Source organism: Diadema setosum, chromosome 4 (genome assembly GCF_964275005.1).
Source record: "Diadema setosum chromosome 4, eeDiaSeto1, whole genome shotgun sequence".
NCBI classification, from domain to species: domain Eukaryota; kingdom Metazoa; phylum Echinodermata; class Echinoidea; order Diadematoida; family Diadematidae; genus Diadema; species Diadema setosum.
The window spans coordinates 2,290,930-2,310,852 of record NC_092688.1 but is presented as its reverse complement, the minus strand read 5'-3'; the positions used below and the strand labels follow the sequence as shown (position 1 = coordinate 2,310,852).

General features: G+C 38.1%; 1 protein-coding gene across 1 annotated transcript in view; it reads left to right on the top strand.

Annotated features, from left to right (window-relative positions):
- The first annotated feature begins 1,721 nt into the window (after positions 1-1,721).
- The window catches only part of LOC140227516 (uncharacterized), a 31,276-nt gene continuing 13,074 nt past the window's right edge, over positions 1,722-19,923 (top strand). Inside the window, exons 1-2 of the mRNA XM_072307917.1 lie at positions 1,722-1,889; positions 18,234-18,433. Of these exons, the coding sequence (XP_072164018.1) occupies positions 1,823-1,889; positions 18,234-18,433 (267 nt within the window). The 5' untranslated portion in view covers positions 1,722-1,822. The remainder of the gene's footprint in view (positions 1,890-18,233; positions 18,434-19,923) is intronic.

Genomic DNA, 19,923 nt, shown 5'->3' with positions numbered 1-19,923 from the left:
CGTAGAAACCACAATGTTGAAGAGCATACAGATATTCTAACAGGAATTCAAAATTTAGTTGATGAAAATCGGTTTTGTAATTGCTGAGATATATCCAAACACAAAGATAAACAAAGCAATCCTATAATTAAAAAAAAAAAATGGGTCCCACTGACTTTTATTAACATCGCTTTGTTTTGTATATCTCAGTCATTTCAAAACCATTATTTTCATCAAATAAGCTCTGAATTCCACTTAGAATTATATCCTATTTCATAAAAGATTTCGCTTGAGTCTCAAACAACCATCATAAAAAAAAAAAAACAACGTTGGAAAACTGAAGCACCATCTCAACCAAAACTGTAGCATTCCTTTAACTTTGTCACAATCTGTAATAGAATTGGGGGTGTGCTGCGCATCTATATGTAATAATTATAGGGCCTAATTAGTGTGACTTCCTGTGGCCGACATCATAGAAAAATGTAAATCCTTCAGAAAATGTTATTGTATTAATTATGATATATAAATACCTATATAGGGCCTATATCACAATCACTAACATCACAATATTTACAATATTGAGCTTTTTTGGCAAAATCTTTTAATGCAAATTATTGGAACTTACGATCATAATTGACTTCATACTGAATGCAAAAAAAAAAGTGTCCGAAAAAAAGATTAAAAATTAAACTTTCCAACAGAATTGTTGCAGAGCTGTTAATATGTGCTTGCAACTACAATGATGACAAGTGCCTATTGGGCGAAAAGACTTGAAATCAGATTAGTTCAAAACTTTTTGAGATATGAGATCGAGGTGCGCAATGTCCCACGTCCCAGTTCACTCCACTCTCCCCTATAGGGCCTACAGCACTACGTAGAGGAAGACATTGGCAGTCACCATGGAAATCATGAACAATTGCAGGTTTTTGAGGAATATAAATCAAATTCAATTTAATTCAGTAAAAAATAAGGCCTACTTTATTTCTACCCAACGAATATGACGAAAGATAATGGTTTGGGCCTATATACAGTGCATTTATTCAAAAGGTTGATAATGTGAACACAATGCCTATAATAAGTCTACCAAATCCCCGAAATGAAGTTCGTGTACGATTCCGATGGCTCGTATACTGTATGCACTTTTTTTCAGGTTTGTTTCATATTTTGGATTCATCGGAATAGCGAATTTTACTTGTACAGTGTACAACTTCGTTCATTTTAACGAACATCACCGAATGGAAACTCTGTAGGGGCCTACAGTACAGCGCAAATTTTGTATTCCTATCCATTTTATAGTCTCTGCGTATCGCACAAGAATTCATTGCTATTTTTACTGCAGTAATTTGTCCTAATTGCCGTGACACTCTAAGTCAATCTCATATTTTTTTTTTTCAAGGCAGCTGCCCGAGAAACTATGAAGAAAACGTGCCCCCAAATCTATGGTATCGGGGCCTGAGGGAGGTCTTTTGAATTGTTATCCGCTATGGAGAAGCAAACGATCATACATGTCATAATCTACTTCATATTGTTTCATTGACATTGGATGAGTTTGTACAGTTTTGTTTTTGGTTTTTTGTTATAAACATGTATGCTTGTATGTACTATGTAGTGTTGAGACATATCATAAAAAAAAAAACAATGTCAAACGTGGAGAAATCGGAAATAAAACAGAAAAGAAGACTCGAGAAAATAAATATCGATAACCGGAACTACATTTCCGATAACGATTACGATCGCACGATAGCGCGGGTGTTGTGAGTGTGCAGCCATTTTGTGAACTACGGTGAAATTTTATCTTGAACTAAAATCGTGCTGAATCTGTGTTATAATAATTACATCTACCATGGCAACTACAAGGGATGAACACGTATACATGGCTAAACTAGCCGAACAAGCAGAGAGATACGATGGTAAATATTAACTGTTATTTAATCCCATTGTACGCTTATGAACCAAAGCTGTATTCATCTCCAAGGTACGTAAACGCTCCATAATGGCAGCTCGGGCAAGCGGTGAATTCTGAACACTGCACTGTGTGCTGTGTATGCAATCTGAACGAACGATATGCGTGCGCTAGCCGCTATGGATGCAGTCCGATTATAAATCTCGTCGATACCTGAATAATGTTTTTCAGATGGATTAAGTGCTAGCCTGCATGCCATTCTGTTCAGTTGTTGACTTTGTATATAATATTCAAAATCCTGTAACGTTACATTCTAAATTTGTATATCTACTTGACTTCTAGGCCAACATATTACTAATACAGATAGCCGCTCACCTGCTGAGACCGCGTCATTTGGACATAGCATTGTTGGCTACTTGCATAGACTGTAGTGGAGCACACGAGTGTGTATGTGTGACAATTGACATGCAGACTCTCGTAGCTCGGACGGGAAAGGGAGGGAGAGAGACTACGCCCATTTCGTACTTCGCTGCTGTTTTTCACTTTCCTTTCAATTTCTGTTATTGGAAAACACATATACAATACCTGTACATGCAGTAGATGTCTTAATGTTTTGAGAAGTGCCATATTACTGCAGACTTTTTTTCACTGCTCTAGCGTGCAGTGTAGTGTAGGACAGTGAGTGGGTGGATGTGAGTAACCAACATCGTGCATCAAGCATGTGCATTGTTCACAGCACAGTGTCGGTGACTTTTAGGGTTGAGGTTTGGGCCGTGGCTCACCGGGCCATCACTGTGACCCTTGAGATACATATTTGTCTCTTTAGTCCTTAGATTATAAGAATCTACTGTATGAGTGTAAGAGCTGAAATTTTGGCATACAGATATTTTTGCAAATTGCTGCGTGGAGGACATTTTCGCATGTTGTTAATTTCGCGGTTGCGAGGGTCTGACTGAACTTGGGCCTATATATTTGCGCATTGTTATTTTCGCGTGTTGTTTTTTTCGCGGTTCAAAGGCGATTCGTGAAAATAAAACCACCGCGAAAATTTCAGCTCGTACACTAACTCTTAAGTGAGTGAGCATGACACAGGGCTGAATCAAATAACCTTGGCTTTGAGCCTTTGATGTATGGGCGGCCATGGATATTGCGATTTAGAATGCAAATGTATTCAAACACAGAAACCATGAGTAGGGTGGGTGTTTGGAGTAGGCCCTATTTTTCTTTTGAAATTCCTTGAAAAGCCAATTATGAACTCTTTCATATGAAAGAGGATTATGTCATTAAGTAGGCTGTCGGCTCGTGCGCTGCTGCACACCTTTGATCATTTATTTTAGGCACTTTTCAATTTGCACATTGAGCCCAGCGTCATCGTGCTGTGATGTATTTTTTACGTACTGCGCATGCGTGAGTGTCGACCCCCGGCTCATCACCAAATTTTTGAACGTGTTCACCCCAGTTATCACCGTCCACCCAAATTCACTCGCGCCGCTCTCAAGCGGCCTTGTCTATGACATCACACTCCTCTTGCGATAGACAAAATTGCACGAGAGAGCATGACTCCTCTCAGGAAATCCATGCTCGGTTCACCTGTTTTGCTATTTCTTTCGAGAGAATATTGATAATTTGATTAAATGAAAGCGTATGATCTTGATACGTCACAGCAGCAGCACTGACATACAAACTACAGCCTTTGGTATCTACTTATTTGCCCTGCCCGCTGTCACTGTTTCGCAATTTGCAACTGCATACCATAGTCCCACACATGCATTTGCACGTAATGCTGTATACAATCACATCTCAGTGCTTGGCCTGGTGCAGTGCATTTTACTTTGCAGCCTTACAATGCATTATGTTTTAAAATCCACATACATGTAATTCATCCCAGGATACTTATTTGGCATTTAGTCAAAGACAAAATACATATTGCAGGTAAAAAAAAAACAAGTCGCAAATTCCACATGAGCACCCAAGGCACAGGTACGAGGTAGCCTGCCGCACGCACACGCCACGAGACGTGACGCCCGGAATCAAAATGTACAAATTCAGCAGTGGGTCAACATAAAGATGTGACACCTTGATATACAACCAGTATACGCTTGCGCTCTGCATCACAACCTTCTCGTTCACCCAATCGAAAACTCCCTGTTGAAAATGAAGGTGCCATGCAGTTAAGTTGTCCGAACGATGACATGGAACACTCTCCTCAGACCACTGACATTGTTGACCTCTTATATTAATATTTTGGGCCACAGGATTTCATTACCGGTACCTCCGACAAGGGAAGAGGTGTTTTCATAGGCATTTGTTTGTTAATAAACAGCTGTATGGTCATTACCAATCCACATGTAAACTAATAGTACTACTACTACTAGTAGTAGTATTTGTTCTCTGTTTTCAAATCAATTGAATTAGCCAAGTAGACCATATGTGGTTTGTGAGCATGGATATATCCATAATATTCACATTGTTAATGAGATGGAAATCATAAGTGTTGTAGAGCTTTTGCAAGGCACGGCTCACTTTTCTATTCACGAGTGCAGTGGCACGGGTATGCACTTTTATCTACACATACACACGCACACACGCACAGAGCTAGTTAGCTAGCTAGGGGCTCGCTTTCTGCATACACACACACACACACACACAATCCAGCCTTCCACCGCAAACGCCAAACACCAAAATTATCGCAAAAAGATGTCTTCAATGGCAATAATCCCTGCAACAAGTCGTGGAGCTACTGAAGACTAACCTCACCATCGTATTCAGCATATCCTAAACTACTCACACACTACATGCTGGTACGAGTACTGAAGCAGACACTGAGATGAGATAAGTGGGATTCTATTAAAATGATGTTTGCACCAATTTGTTGTCGGATTTATGTACCAGCACTCTGTGATATGGAGACAGATTTCTTTCATACGATACCAAATTTGTTAGGATTCGGTTGCGGCATGGACTCGGGATTTTGCCATAAAAAGGCAATATTTGGCACAAAATTGCAGGGTCACCAGATTTGCATTATGTGATACAGGTATGTTATGATTTCTACAGTACACTTGTGTAAGTTTTGGAAAGGTACCACCATGCCAGTTTAATATTTTATTGGCAGATAAACTACCGTAGGAACAAGGAGAAAAACACATACCGTAAAGTTCCGTGTATAAGACCCCTACTTACGGACCTAAAATAAAAAAATAAAAAAGCATGCAAATTTCCACGCAAATATTGTGTGTGTTATACAATTATTTCAGCTCAAAATTTCCCTAGAATGCAGCATGCATTTGCTTTATTTTTTGTTTCCTTTTAAAAATGGAAGACGCAAAATGCGAGACTTGTATCGGTACTCACTTGCTATTGTTACGCCTTTCAATTGTGGTACATGTATCATCAAAGATTGTACTCATGAGTGTACGGCACGGTCTTTGCATGCTATCATACATTGATAGTACCGTGGACGTGTCTCGAAGCAAAATGTTCTTTATGAAAAACATTAACAAGTGTAGCAAAGGGATCGTATGCCGAGACGTACGGTGCGTAACTCACTGTTTCGGCTGGAGGGATTACCAGTAACACATGTGTCTCTTGTACCATGCTTGTATGTACAGTGCTAGCCTTTTGCAAAAGGCACGACACGCACACAGAGAGCAATGGACTTGTGCACACAGCACGCAATGGGCAAGCTCGCTCCGATCCGATGGCTGTAACTGTACTGTGCACGCTATGCGAGTCCATTGCGAGAGCCTGCTGTGCCTTTGCAAAAGGCTAGTGTAGTGAAGAGCAAACGAACTCCATGGATTATGAATACATGCCTGACACATCGTTCACATCACGATGACATAGGGTCGATCCTACTCCGTATTTTATAGCTTTTGTCTATGGCCAGATCGATACTAGTATATCGATAAGTTTTACGGTATCGGTAATTTAGTAATGATACAGAGTAGGCCTACCTGTACATGGCATATTTACAGCTACTAGGTTGGCTGTTGGTAGCTTGGTAGACTGATAAACCCTACAAGGCTATACATCGGTAGGTACATGTACATCGCGTATTTACAGCTGTTTATGGCCAGATTGACTACATTAGGCCAGTGTAAGTTTATCCTGTATTTACAGCTGTTGTGTGTGTCCAGATTGCTACATCGCTCATTTATCGGTAAGTTTTAATGATTGCTTACCCTCCAGACGTGGATGGGCGTACATGGCCTCAAGTTGACCTTAAATTGGGTGTACGTGACAGATTTTTTTCCGTGGTTCGACTCTACCCGTATATAAGATGCATCTCCGATTTTTCATATTTTCCAACGAAAAAAAAAGGTGCGTCTTATACACGGAACTTTACGGTACATGTTTTGGCTGACTTTCTTTCCACTGTCACTGCTACTTGACAAACTTGGCCAGGTTTGTTTCCTGCGGAATGCTATCGCGGGTCTGATTTTAATCTTATCAAACATTCTTTGGTATGCTTGGACATTTCAAAGATGAATGTATAGATAGATCTGTGGCTGTGGAGAAAAAAAGGGGTTTCCCTTGTCGATTTAAGTTAAAACTTTTCAGTTTCAACAATCAAAGCACCAACAATCGCACATTCTTACCAGAGTCCAGCTGAGCAATGTTGGTCAGGGCGTTCAAAAAAAAAAAAAAGAAAGTCTCTCCAACTTTCAGAATGGGTATTGTGGTACATGTACATGTATATTGTAATGTAAGTGTCCCAATTTCTGAACAGGCAAGGGGCCCTTCATTTCTCTTGCCCAACTTGAGTTGTAGAATCTAGAAAGAACAGGCAAATGGGATCTGTAGCACCATTACATGTACAGTATAAGGTTGTTCTAGTGTAGTGATCATGCTGTGTCCTCTTCTAGAGGCAAAACATTCTGTTCCTGAGGGGGATATACATTGTACACTTATAAATATAGAATGGAAGTTATGTGTGCATGTTTTAGCTTCATGACACGCGCAGAGGACTGCATGAAATATGGAATTGCTCACATGATTCTGAACGGATCTTTGCATATTAAATGCATTGTAGACTTACTTGAGCATACACATGTGATGGTTAGTATACCAGATTGATTTCAAACCAAAATGATAATACTGTACTCGGCATGAATGTTAGGGTATCCGGCGATATACAGTAACATTTGTACAGAGTTCATAGAAGCATACACACTGGTGCTACTACATGTAGAGGTTAGGGGTTGCTTGTAGGAAAGATAGATTTATTTTGCTACCTCACTATTTATATACTTACTTGACTTTATCGCCAGTTAACTACATTGTATGTCAAATGCATTTCACACTTTCACCAAACAAAGCTTTTCCTGAACTCTGCTCAAGGTACAGGTACACATACAAGCATGGGAGACATTACATCAACATGTGCACTTGTATTATAAAATGTTCTTTCAAGATGCACTTGCCGTTGTTGACTGAGGAGGTCAATTCTTTTCTGCGACTGCCTTATGTTATTTTCTGTTCCACAGGGAATAATTTTTCTTCTTGAAATTGAATAGCACTTTTAGTCGATGGACGTACATTTCAAACAAAATAGTGTACAAGTCTATGTAATGAAATTGCTATGCAAATAACATTTTTATAGCACTCGTACAAAAATGCATAGCAAATTGCTATGCAATACCAGGAAAATTATTTCCTGCACTGTATGATACAAATGAGAAGTACTATTCAAGAAACACTAGAAATAAATGAGTAATACTGTTGTACTAGTTGACAGTCAGCTATAATGACATCCAAGGATTTTATGATAAATACATGTAACTATCAAGTTTCCGTTCGCTGTGATATCAAATGCTATCAAAACTACTCATGTGCAATTGTAGTTGTTTGTGTTTGTTTTGTTTTTCCTTTTTACCTTGTACAAGGTATTCCTGCCTTTTGATTTTTTTGTTCTTGTTTTATATGAGATTGTCACAGGTACTTTTGATTCCATCACTCAGTGATAATATCATCACAAGCTGTAGTTGGATTTTTCTCAATTGTGAATGGAGGTTTATGGCAGTTACAAATTTATTCAAAATTCTCTTTTGGTAGGGATTAAATATGTTTTATCAGCCAATATTAAGCTTTCCTGTAAATGGAAATGAAAATGATAGAAATGATGCATGTATCAAACCATTATGAATCAGTATCAGTGCAGATTTACTGTTGTAATACTTTGCTCAAAACCTTTATGGATTTTACACCCATGCACTTAACACATCTAGACTGAATTGTCCAATGTTACAGTGCAGTTTTGTATGTTTGGGTGAATACTACTGCGTAGGGTCACAGTTTGACAGACATACAATTGTACATGTACTTTTATGAAAAGAAGTATGGTGTATTGTACAATGTTCATACTACACCTTTTGCCGTGAATCTAAAAAGCCCATGAGGTTAAATTATCCACAACTTGTAGTACTTACGTTTTGCTTGCTGTGCTGAGAGGCAATTAGGTGATGATGTGGGACAAGGGGAAAGTGCGTTTGTGTGTAATTTATACCATGGTGTACCTGCACCATTACCTTTGATCATACCAATTACGTGTACAATGTAAGAATTAATTTTTGTGCGGGAAGATAAACAGAACTATTCCTTGGCATTACAACAGGTGTTCTGAAAAAAGTATGTACTGTACAAAAATGTATGCACTGATGATTATTTTCCCTGTAGAAGTGCATCTGAATGCATAATCCACGTATAACAATTTGGAGATTTCTTTGATGCTAGAAATGACCAAGATAATGAAGAGGTGGGGCAGCAGAAGCTGAAGAATAAAACAAAACAAAACAATTATAGAGTTGCAGGTAACACTGTACATAGAGCATTTACACTGTACAACACGTGTACAGCTGTAGATTCCATAGTGTACCTGTATCTGCTGTCCCTACCCACATGCATCAGACATACCGGTAGGTGCAATTGTAATCGTGTATACACTCAGACGTACAAGTAAGGAAAGTACATATAAGGTGCACAGAGCTGATTTGTACCAAGATGGAAATCACATGTAATACTGGATAGAAGTTCATTTTGTCACAATCAACTTCTTCAGAGCTTGTGAATAAAATTTTGATAGTCATGTACAATGTGTATCTCATATCTGCTTGGATAGTGTCCCAAATATTGGAAGTATATTTGGTATACATACGTATGTCTGCTTAAATAATGGGGGCATGCCTATAAAGTACTTAATACATCATCTAGAGAGAATGCAGCTTTCCGATAGGTTGATTGCTCATCACGTGACATTCAATTAGAAGTGCCACTGCACACTATCACTGTCAACTGTGCAACTTTGAGTAAAAAATGGATATCCTACTGCTGTTCATCACCAGTTTCCATTAACTCCCTATCAACTCAAAGAAGATTTTGTTCAATTGCAGGGCTCTGATGTCATGTAAACAAACATTTGCCAAGTGCACTTAACAATTTAAATTACAATTGTACAAGTGTGCTTACAAGCGCATATTTTGTCATTCATTGTAAATAACTTCAACCGATCAGTTTCGCAACGTACACATATAGGGCTGATGATGACTGTGCTGCTACTCGTTCACCTTTCACAGAAAATGGTTACCATTTCTGTGCTAAATTCAAGAATCTGTGTGGACCATACACAGTATCTGTTGATGTCTGAGGTGTCGTATAAAACAGTGTACGGTGCTTACTCTTGCAATGAAACAAGATTTCACACTCCGTGAAAGATATGGAGCACTATTCAATTGACTTTGCCTATTTAATCGAATAAAGAGCACCTCTACAATGTACATGTATCTTTCACCTCGTGCAAAATCTTTCACCATTGCGCTCGTGGCCATTCACTGCAATTGTATTGGTATACTTTAATGCCAGTCTTGATGAATCTACTCTGTCATTTCCTTTTTAATGTGCATCAATATGTTTTCTTATCCTTTTTTTTTTTTCACCTGCAGAGGTTAGTGGTGCTAGATCTAAGAGTTAGAGGAGCATGCCATCTCACCTTTAAATGGTTTATTCATGACTCGTCAGCATCACACAAATGTTGTATAAGTGCAGTGCCTATTCCTGCCCCACTGAATACATGTATTTTCTACATGACCCATGTCAGGATAATTTCATCAGAATAATTTTAAGATCAGAAATTGAAAGTATGATTTTAGCTTAAATGTATACTACTGTGGTTTGTACATTGTTCCTCTTTTCTATTAACCCATTGGCCATTGCAAACTACCAGTATTCCTGAGTATACTCGGGCAGGTGTCTGGGAATTGTGTGTTATTAGCAAAATCAGCCTGTCCCCAACTGGCTACAGTTGTAACGTATAAAGTTTCCTGCAGCCATATTTGTAGGAAGCGTTTCATCTCTGTGTGGAACATTATGTGTAGGTTGTGTATGAGAGAAAAGATACATCGACACGGTGATGTAATGATTCATCCCTATACAAGACCCCATCTTAATTGCGGATTGGACAAGATTTTCTTATCTGTTGTTTTTGCAAATTAGGGATTAGCAGCACATTGTGTGGCTTCACTGACTGTAATTTTTAATGAGCAGTCCTGTTGCCAGCTTTAGTACGAGTTGTTTTTGTGTTATTCCGACTGAAATTAGAGGGTGTGGTATTTGCTTTCTCTACTGTCATGTATGTGCCTGGGAAGTGAAGGTACTGTACATTGTACGATGAACAATTTTCATATAGTGGAATATGCAGTACATGTATATGTAGTGCTTTATGTGCTTGTTTGTGTATCTTTAGCTTAATGCCTATAGGAAGTCTAATTGAAGGCTTACAGTCGGGAATACAGTTTTGATTGATCAGTACAATGTACATTTGTGTGAATATACATGTAGTCCCTGAAAATGCATACTGTAAAACATAAATTCGCGGCATGAATTTTTCGCGAATTGGAGCCGAAGGCCTTTTTTGGGGCATGAAATTTTCATGAACTGCCACTGGCATTCAATGCATATAGTGTAGACAAGAACTTTCGCATGCATTTTTATTTCGCGTATCTTGGCGCTCGCGAAATTCGCAAAATTAAATTGCACACAAACATTCCTCGTTTTACAGTATGAAGCTATTTTCTCACTTTAATACAATTTAACATTTGTACACATACAATGTACATACAATTTGTACAATATGTACAATGTATAATCTTGTATTTGAGAAAGCAGAAGCTTGGCTTCAGCCTGTGTTATGAATGTTTTATGAGTTGCACTTTTGACCTCTTCAATTTGCTCAATCACTTTGTTCAGCAAAATATTTACTCCAGTATTCATTAGTTTTGATGAAGATGCCACCTGCAATGTACAATTGTGTACACAGGTGACAAGTAGTGAGCAGACTCAGACAAATATTCAGGACAAATACATTTGTAACACCACTGGAATACTGTACGAGCTGAAATTTGCGGTGGTTTTATTTTCACGAATTTCGCAAATCGCCTTTGAACCGCGAAAATAACAATGCGCAAATAAGTAAGTTCAGTTAGACCCTCGCAACCGCGAAATTAGCAACACGCGAAAATGTCCTCCAAGTAGCAATTCGTGAAAATATCTGTACGCGAAAATTTCAGCTCGTACAGTGTTATGTGCAACTGGTTGTTTAACCTACAGTGCATTACACACTTGGTACATCTGTACCATAGAAAAGCTAAACTTTGCTCATCTACGTTGTACAGCTGTGCACAAACGTATTTCACATACAGTATAAGGTGGCACTTGATTAGACATTCTGATAGGAAATACATGTACAGTGTACTGTATAAGAAGCATTAATGGGATGTTAAACTTGCTAACAATAATTTTCAGGAATTGTGGCATCTGTCTGTTATTAACTGCATACAGTATGCCTGTGGGCCGTACATGGGAATGTAATAAATTGTTGACATAATGGCCCGAATTCACGAAGGTGGTACAAATGAAACCATGGTTACTTTAAACCGTGGACAAAAACCATGGAGCGCCAAGTGTCGCATGGAATATTTCATTACGAAATCAGTCATTTCGTCAATGAAATGATTATTTTGTAACAAAATGACAACATATTGTAACTAAATGAACATTTTGTTGACGAATTTCGTAACGAAATATTCCGTGTGACACTTGGCGCTTCATGGTTTAAACCATGGTTTCATTTGTACCACCTTCATGAATTTCCTGCCAATGTGTGGAAGTGGCTCTCACCTTACTTTACATGTACACGTGTACAAATGTAGTTGGTAATTGAGCAAAGAGATGGGCTGCATGAGCTGGCTTACCAGTAAATGTCTAAGTGAAGACCAATTACTGTCGCACAACCTTTACACTGTACCTGCTTGTATTTGTGTAGGAATCATTCAGAATAAGCAAGACACCAAGTGAATGGATACATGTAGCTGTGAAAGAAAAAAAGAAAGCATCACTGCTGTGAAAAAAAAAAGCATAACGGAAAGGAAGTCATTTAAATGAAAGTAATGATAGAGAAGTACCGTTACTGTAAAAATGATGAAGTAAATTTCAGTGATATAGACAAATCAAGAAATGTACAAGCATGTATGACACATTGAATGTCTGAGTGTGGCTTCCAGGGAGCCAATAAAGAGCTTTCTTGGCCATGTGACTTGACATTGCTTGCATAAGACCTCATTTGATTTTATGTATGTAGCGACTATTAATTCACAGTCTCAAAGTTGTGCCGAGTGGTTTCATGAAATGCACATTATGCTATAAAGCATTCAAGGTGAAGGGGGAAAAAAATTGATTGATGATTAATTTGTTGTGTTGTCGTCTCTTTCCACATGTACTTGTTCACTAACATGTCTTTTGTCACTGTTGTGAAAGTGTATTTGACAAAAAACCCAAAACACCTCTGTTACAAATCTTACAAATTTAATAGTGATTTGCACACATTTCCCCTTATTTGGTATTTTAGAGGATTTGTACATGTTGCATGTGAGAGCACAACTTAAAGCAAAAATCTTTCAGGTCATTTTTGTTTAATAGATGCAGTTCAGAACTCCATGTCCAAAAGGCAAAATACATTTGTACAGTGAAATTGCAAATCTGCCGACAGAAAAGCAGCTTTAAGACTATTGCTCTGATATGATTATAATTATGAAAAGAGAGGAAAACTGGGAGAAGACGTCAGGCTCTATCATCAATACGTACAGTAGTAAACCAGTTTCAAGGATGTCGAGTCCTGCATGCAGATTATGGAGCTCGTCTTTCACATAGAATCAGAATTCTGCTAACGATTCTTTCTTTCCATTTTTTTTTTTCTGAAACTAATGCAAGATGCATTTAGCTCTTTCTGGCTTAGAATTTAAAGTCAGACTCCCTGTTTGTCTTTATCACTAATTTTCGATATCTGAATATTGGTCTCCATGATCTTACGTGAAAGCATGTCTTTAATGACGTATAATTTGGTAGTGAATTCCACAATGCAGACCACACTAAAAAAAGTACAAATTATAAAGCATCGTCTTGGGTATAGTTAAAATGGTGAATACAGAGTGAAGAATAACACTGTTGAAAGTGGTATACAGTCAGTCCGCAGCACGTATGCTAATGAGCCGATCCGGCAAGATTTATTCAGCACTCTCGTTGACGATCTTTGCGTTCGAAAGGTGTCTCGTCGTGCGAGATTTTGCGAGACTTTGATAGGGCTATGGTTTTCTCAGTGTAGCGACTTGTACATACATTCGTCATGGCTACAAGTCACGATACATTGTTCTCCAGACTTTGATCTTTATTTTGATACTAAATTTGCGTATAACATCGAATCTTATCATGACTATATAATCAGTTGAATTTGCGTAAATTTTACCTGCTTTTCAAGGAAGATTTTGTGGTGTAAAGTTCTTTTTTGGTTCCTGACCGGATTAAGAAACTGTTGTTTCTGATTTTGGCTTTTTCGTAGAGAGGAAACTTAGATGCTCATCATACGTATATTGGAGTCAAGGAGACGCAAGCATGATTTATACTAGTTTTTCCGTTTTGAAATGTCTGTAAAATTCACTCCTAAGCCGGAAGTATGCTCCACACAAAAGTGTACAGTGGGGCAAAAGAGCTCTCTCATTGGACAGTGCTTGTATTCAGCGCTCGAACTACACGCGTGCCAAGAAACCGCAAGTGGCATGAAACCGTTATGTAGCAGCGTAATGACGTAATGCAAGCGCTGTCCAATGAGAGAGCTTACTCTTGAGATTGCACGGTTTCAAGCTGATCAGCACTGACATCGATGTATATTTTACTGGTTCCTGACCGGATTAAGCAACAAATTGTCAAGGTATTTACATGGATACAAAGATTAGGAGATGGACTACCAAATAAAGCATTTTCATTGAGACGCAAGGTCAATTTGGTATTTTTTTGACGTCTTGAACGTGTACTACACGAATTACTCTTTTCATCATTTTTCAAGCTCAAATTACGCTATGATATTTTTCATTTACAATAATTTAAGTAACATGTGACGATAGTTTACATATTTTCCTTGAATTTGATACCAAATTTGTGAACGTAAGGTGTATTTTTGTTGCCGAAAGCCCAAGGACAAAATCCCCTTACGCAGCTCATTACGTATGCAAGCCTAGAGCGGGCTTGCATACGAGTTGAATAAATACGAGCGAATTATCGGGTGCTGCGGACTGACTGTATAAAAATTATATATTTATACTCTAAATCCTTTACAAATTTGGTACTGTGTAGCATTTTGTAGTAGAATAGAACTTTGGTGGCTTCATGGCATTTCTGCAAATGACTGCAATACATGCTATTGTTCATGCTCATGGTTGAAAGATAATGATGGATTTTTAGGACAGTTCTAAACAAAATTGTGTAAATTAGAATAAGCTTTGTGAAACATTTTCTTTGCACGAGACTGTTGGTTGTCTTGTTACATAGATTGTTTCACAAGGGGTCATGTGTATGCACTGAAAGTAAAATTCTAAACCAATCAATCCCTTGAACTGCATTCTTTAGCCATTAGACAAAATTACTGCCACAGAACCTTGCCCTGTGCAGCTGCTGGGCAGCAGCAATTCTACAGCATGCCAACTGTATTGAGAGAAAGAGAGTACATGTTTTATCTCTGCCAGCTTTCAAGCTGTGATTGAGCATTCAGGTAGCAAATCAACGGACCAAGCATGTTTCCCTCCCAGTTCTGTATTGGTATCTCTGCAAGGACAATGTACAATAAGTGTGGGAGTGTACAGTAGACTGTGAGTCGTCGACTGGCATTGCAATGTCTCATGCTTACGGATGGGAGAGTGGGACACTAATTGCAGAGACTGCAGCTGGGCAAAAATGTCTTCCAACCCAAAATCAGTTACCATGTACTGTACTTATCTTTCTACATGTACAGTTTGTACATTCATGCAAGGGCTCTTTTGCAGTGTATGCTGAGCAGTAGGGAAATATACTGTACACTCCAAATGACACTTCCTCATTCTCTGAAAATATGTTCATCAGCTGGGGGGGGGGGGTATCAAGTCAACTCCATTTGTGGCTTGGCTTTTAAGTACGGTAGATTTTTATTCTTTCCCCTTTTATATAGTGTTTGGACCAAAGTACATGTACAGTATGTATGTACATCATTACAAGAGTGTTGACATCATGAAAAGCATTATACTGCTTCCTATTCCTTGTTGGTGAAATACTGTGTAGGCTCACAGATAGTGTAAACCAGAACCCTTGCAGTATGTAACTTCCTGACTGAAGAATTACCAAAAATAAGTTTGAATATGCAGTAATAGACATGCAGAAAATTATGGCAGTTACATTTTGTATGTCATACTAATATATAAAACAAAAGAAAGTTACACATTTTATTTTTGGCCATAAATGTTCCTTTTTTATTATACAGGTACAGTACATTGTGCACTGTACAATAGGGCCCGAATTCACGAAGGTGGTACAAATGAAACCATGGTTGAAACCATGGACAAAAACCATGGAGAGCCAAGTGTCACACGGAATATTTCGTTACGAAATTGGTCATTTTGTCGACAAAATGACCATTTCGTTTAACGAAATTATCATTTTGTGGACGAAATGTTCATTTAGTTACAAACTGTTGTCATTTCGCTTCAAAATAATCATTTCATCGACGAAATGACTGATTTCGTAACGAAATATTCCATGCGACACTTGGCGCTCCATGGTTTTTGTCCATGGTTTAAACCATGGTTTCATTTGTACCACCTTCATGAATTCGGGCCTAGGAGTCTGTATCAGGGTATAAAAACCAGTGTACATACAATGTATGTAATTCATGGAACATACAATGTACCATGCAATGTAAGTGTACATTGTACAATGTGTACCGGTATTCATTTAATAGCCCAAGTGGTTATTGTTGTAAAGCATGTCCGTTGGAACAAACAGTCAAAAGTTTGATTTTCTTGGGAAATAAAAATGGTTCGAAGGTGAAGTTTGATATGCAGGACATTGTACTGATCCCTTGAGAATTGCTGTTACACTGAACATCAACTTGAAATATTCGTGATTAAAGATGATTACAATGTTTACCTGTTCTTCCCCAGTGAAATTTTTACTCTGTATTAAAATTGAAATTTAACTGCATTGAGGAAGTGTGCTGGAAAATTGTTTCCCCTGATGTCAGAGTACTGTACAGTAATACCCACCCACAGGGCATTCATTCATTTATACATTCATACACTGACGGCTTCAAAGCGTGCATAAGTGCCTCCTGCCTACATAGGATTCACCAGTGTGCTGATGCATGAGAGTCATAGAGCATTATGCTCAGTGTGACCGGTGCCATTTGTATACAGATGAACCCTCGACTGCCTAGCCGTTGCAGAATAGGCGAAACATCTATTTAGGCATGATAAAACTGCATGTTAATATTATTGCTGTCCGACATGTGGAGACTCTGAGGATATGTACATGTACATACATTGTACATCTGTACATGTAAAATGTATGTCTGAATGGACATGTAAATACATGTGTGTGTGTGTGTGTGTGTGTGTATTTGTATGCTCATGTTCTGATTAAAGCTTTAATACAGTGATTGATACAAAAGATGAGTCACAGATCATGTGTGAAGTGATACTGATAGTACATATCTGGTATTCAGTTTCAGGTCCATATCACTCTAAGTGCAAATGGCTAGGTCAGTTGATCTGGCATGCATACAATTAAAAAATTAATTCTGTCTACTACATGTGCAATGTACGCCCGAGATGTTAATCAGGCTATCTGTTGAACTATGTAAAGTTGTATGAGGCAATGAATGTAGACAGTTCTAGAAGATTTTATGATTTTTCACATGATTATGATTCTATAATGATTTGATAATAGTATGAGTGTGTATGACTACATACTGCATGATATTTCATGTGATATTTTGAACTGTCCAAAGCAACAAATTTTCAGCCATCTAAATATGATTTCAAGTTGTCGTTAGTGACCAGTTTGTCTTAAAAGTATTTGGAAAATCTGTGAATTGTTCACTCATTTTGAATACCAAAATTTTGAGATGGCCTTCCAAAGGATTTTTAAATTTTTAGGTGTTGATTGCAATCTTGTTTAAAGGGATGGTATAGTTTTGGTTGAGACCTAATTTTAGATTTCTAACATTTTTAGTGAGATAATGAGAAAGCTTTTATGAAATATGAGAGAGCATGTAATTCCATGAGGAATTCAACATTTATTTGATGAAAGTCGGTTTTGAAACGGCTGAGTTATCCAAAACAGAGCAATTCTAATAAAGTGTGGGACCCACATTTTATTACAATCGCTTTGTTTTACTTTGTTTTGGGATGCTTCAGTCATTCCAAACCTGATTTTCATCAAATAAACTTTGAATTCCTCCTAAAATGGTATGCTCTGTACTAGGTCATAAGTGTTTTCTTGCTATCTCACAAAAAGTTATAAGCCCAATTCTCATCTCCACCAATACTGTATCATCCCTTTAAAATGCTTGTTGAAATTGTCATGTGAAAGTTGTCATGTTTGGTCATGCAGGAAAAGTCCAATGATTGTTTTAATTTTGTATTGTGGCTACAAAAAGATTGTCAAATGTTTCTTTTGAGGAAGAAAAAAAAGTTAAGGCACAATCCTGAATATTTTGTGTATCAGAATATAATGAGTCTAAAATAAGGTTAAGGCATCAAAGTTTAATTGCTCTACCAGGTACATTATGTAGTTTGGTTGAGTGAGAGGTGTTATGAGATTGTAGAGAGGGACCAAGTTTAATATGATGCAGCAACCTTTTGTCAAGAGTGAACATACATTTTTATTCATTTTTGTGGCACAAGGCACTCCATGTATTTATTGGGATCGTCAAGTTTTGACTCGACCCTACATTGTACATACTGGTAAACTGTTCACCTTACCTTTCTTTTCTTCTCAGAAATGGTGGAGAACATGAAACACGTAGCAGAATCAACTGAAGATCTGTCTGTAGAAGAGAGGAATCTCCTGTCAGTAGCGTACAAGAATGTGATTGGAGCGAGGCGTGCATCGTGGCGTATAGTCAGCAGTATTGAGTCAAAGAGTGACGGCAAAGAGAAGGGAGAGGGCAAAGATTTTTCCAAAGAGTACCGGGCCAAGGTGAGTTTGTGTATGGTGCATTCAGTAGTGGGATGTTGGTATGGTATACAATATGTCCCCCCCCCCCCCCAAAAAAAAAATAAATAAATAAATAATAATAATAATAACAGGATTTTCGCATTGATAACTTCCAGTATGATTACTGTATACGCCATATATTTCGGGAGTCTAAATTTTCACGAATCGAGACTTTCCGATGATTTCATGAGTCGTTTAGTTCGCGATTGTAGAGTCCTTTACTGAACGAAGAAATGTGTATGCGTACGTCGCATTCAGATCAGGATCAGAGTCAATATTTTCGCGTGTTTTTAATTTCGCGAATAGTAGCTGACTCGTGAAATTCGTGAAAATAAAAGCCTCGCGAAATATTTGCCGTGTACAGTAAACCATCTACATGTTGTTTCAGGGTCTTTAAAAATATAACATCTTAGCCACATTTTGCAGAAAACCCCATTGAATTTCATAAAGTTGTCACAGAGAAATGTGGATCGATGTAAAGCAAGTCATGGGTCTGATTCTTCCCAGTTTAGCACTTAGATGCTCTTGGAACTGCATCTTACAAGTGAACACAGTGGACAGAACTTTGAAGGAAGGGATTCCTGACATGCTCTACGAAAATCCCCATTTCTCTTTGACCACTAAAGCAAATTGAATGGGGTTTTCAGGAAAATGTGGGTAGCAAAAAAAGCTGCTGAAAACTGCTTATCCAATAGTGGTGGGCCAGTGGAGTAAAATGGAGTCAATAGGGTCCTGAGCTTTCGATCCCAGCAGAATCTTTGTCAGAGGCAAAATTTTGCCTCTGACGAAGATTCTGCTAGGATTGAAAGCTCAGGCCCCTTTTGTACTCTATCAAAATGTGGGTAATAAGTTATACACGGTATAGTTTCACACCCTGAAAGTATATTTGGATTGATTCACTATTTTTAAAGTTATTGTTGCGGAGGGTCCTGTTGTCATTTTTTTTTTCTGGGACATATGGTACAGAACTTTCGAAGCCAGAAGTATCTGAAGGTATTTAGATGTCATGAGAGGTTTTGTGGATGAAAGTATAATTTTTACAGCATTTTTTTTTTAACATGTGCTCCCCATATAATTTTGTGTGCATCTGCTTAATTGTAAAAAAAAGAACAACAACAACAAACAAAGCGAGTCCATCGAGAGAGACTTTACACCCCAAACAGGTGTTACTTACGAGGCTCAACTTTGTAGCAGATTGAGCATACAATAGTATACAAATCATGCACAGGGGAGAGGGTATAAGTGGTGCAGCGCACGCAAGAGTGTTAACACAATGGTGTAACATGCATGCGGCTGCGCCTCATCCATGTTGCGCAACATTGTTGATGCAATAGTCACAATGGACACATTTAGACAGGTGCTACTTGTGTGAAAATACTATTTTCCCCCATTATGTGGCATCACTATTCAGTTATGGCAACTGTCATGTACAGAAACATTCAAATCCCTGCCCAACTTAAAGATGCATAGTC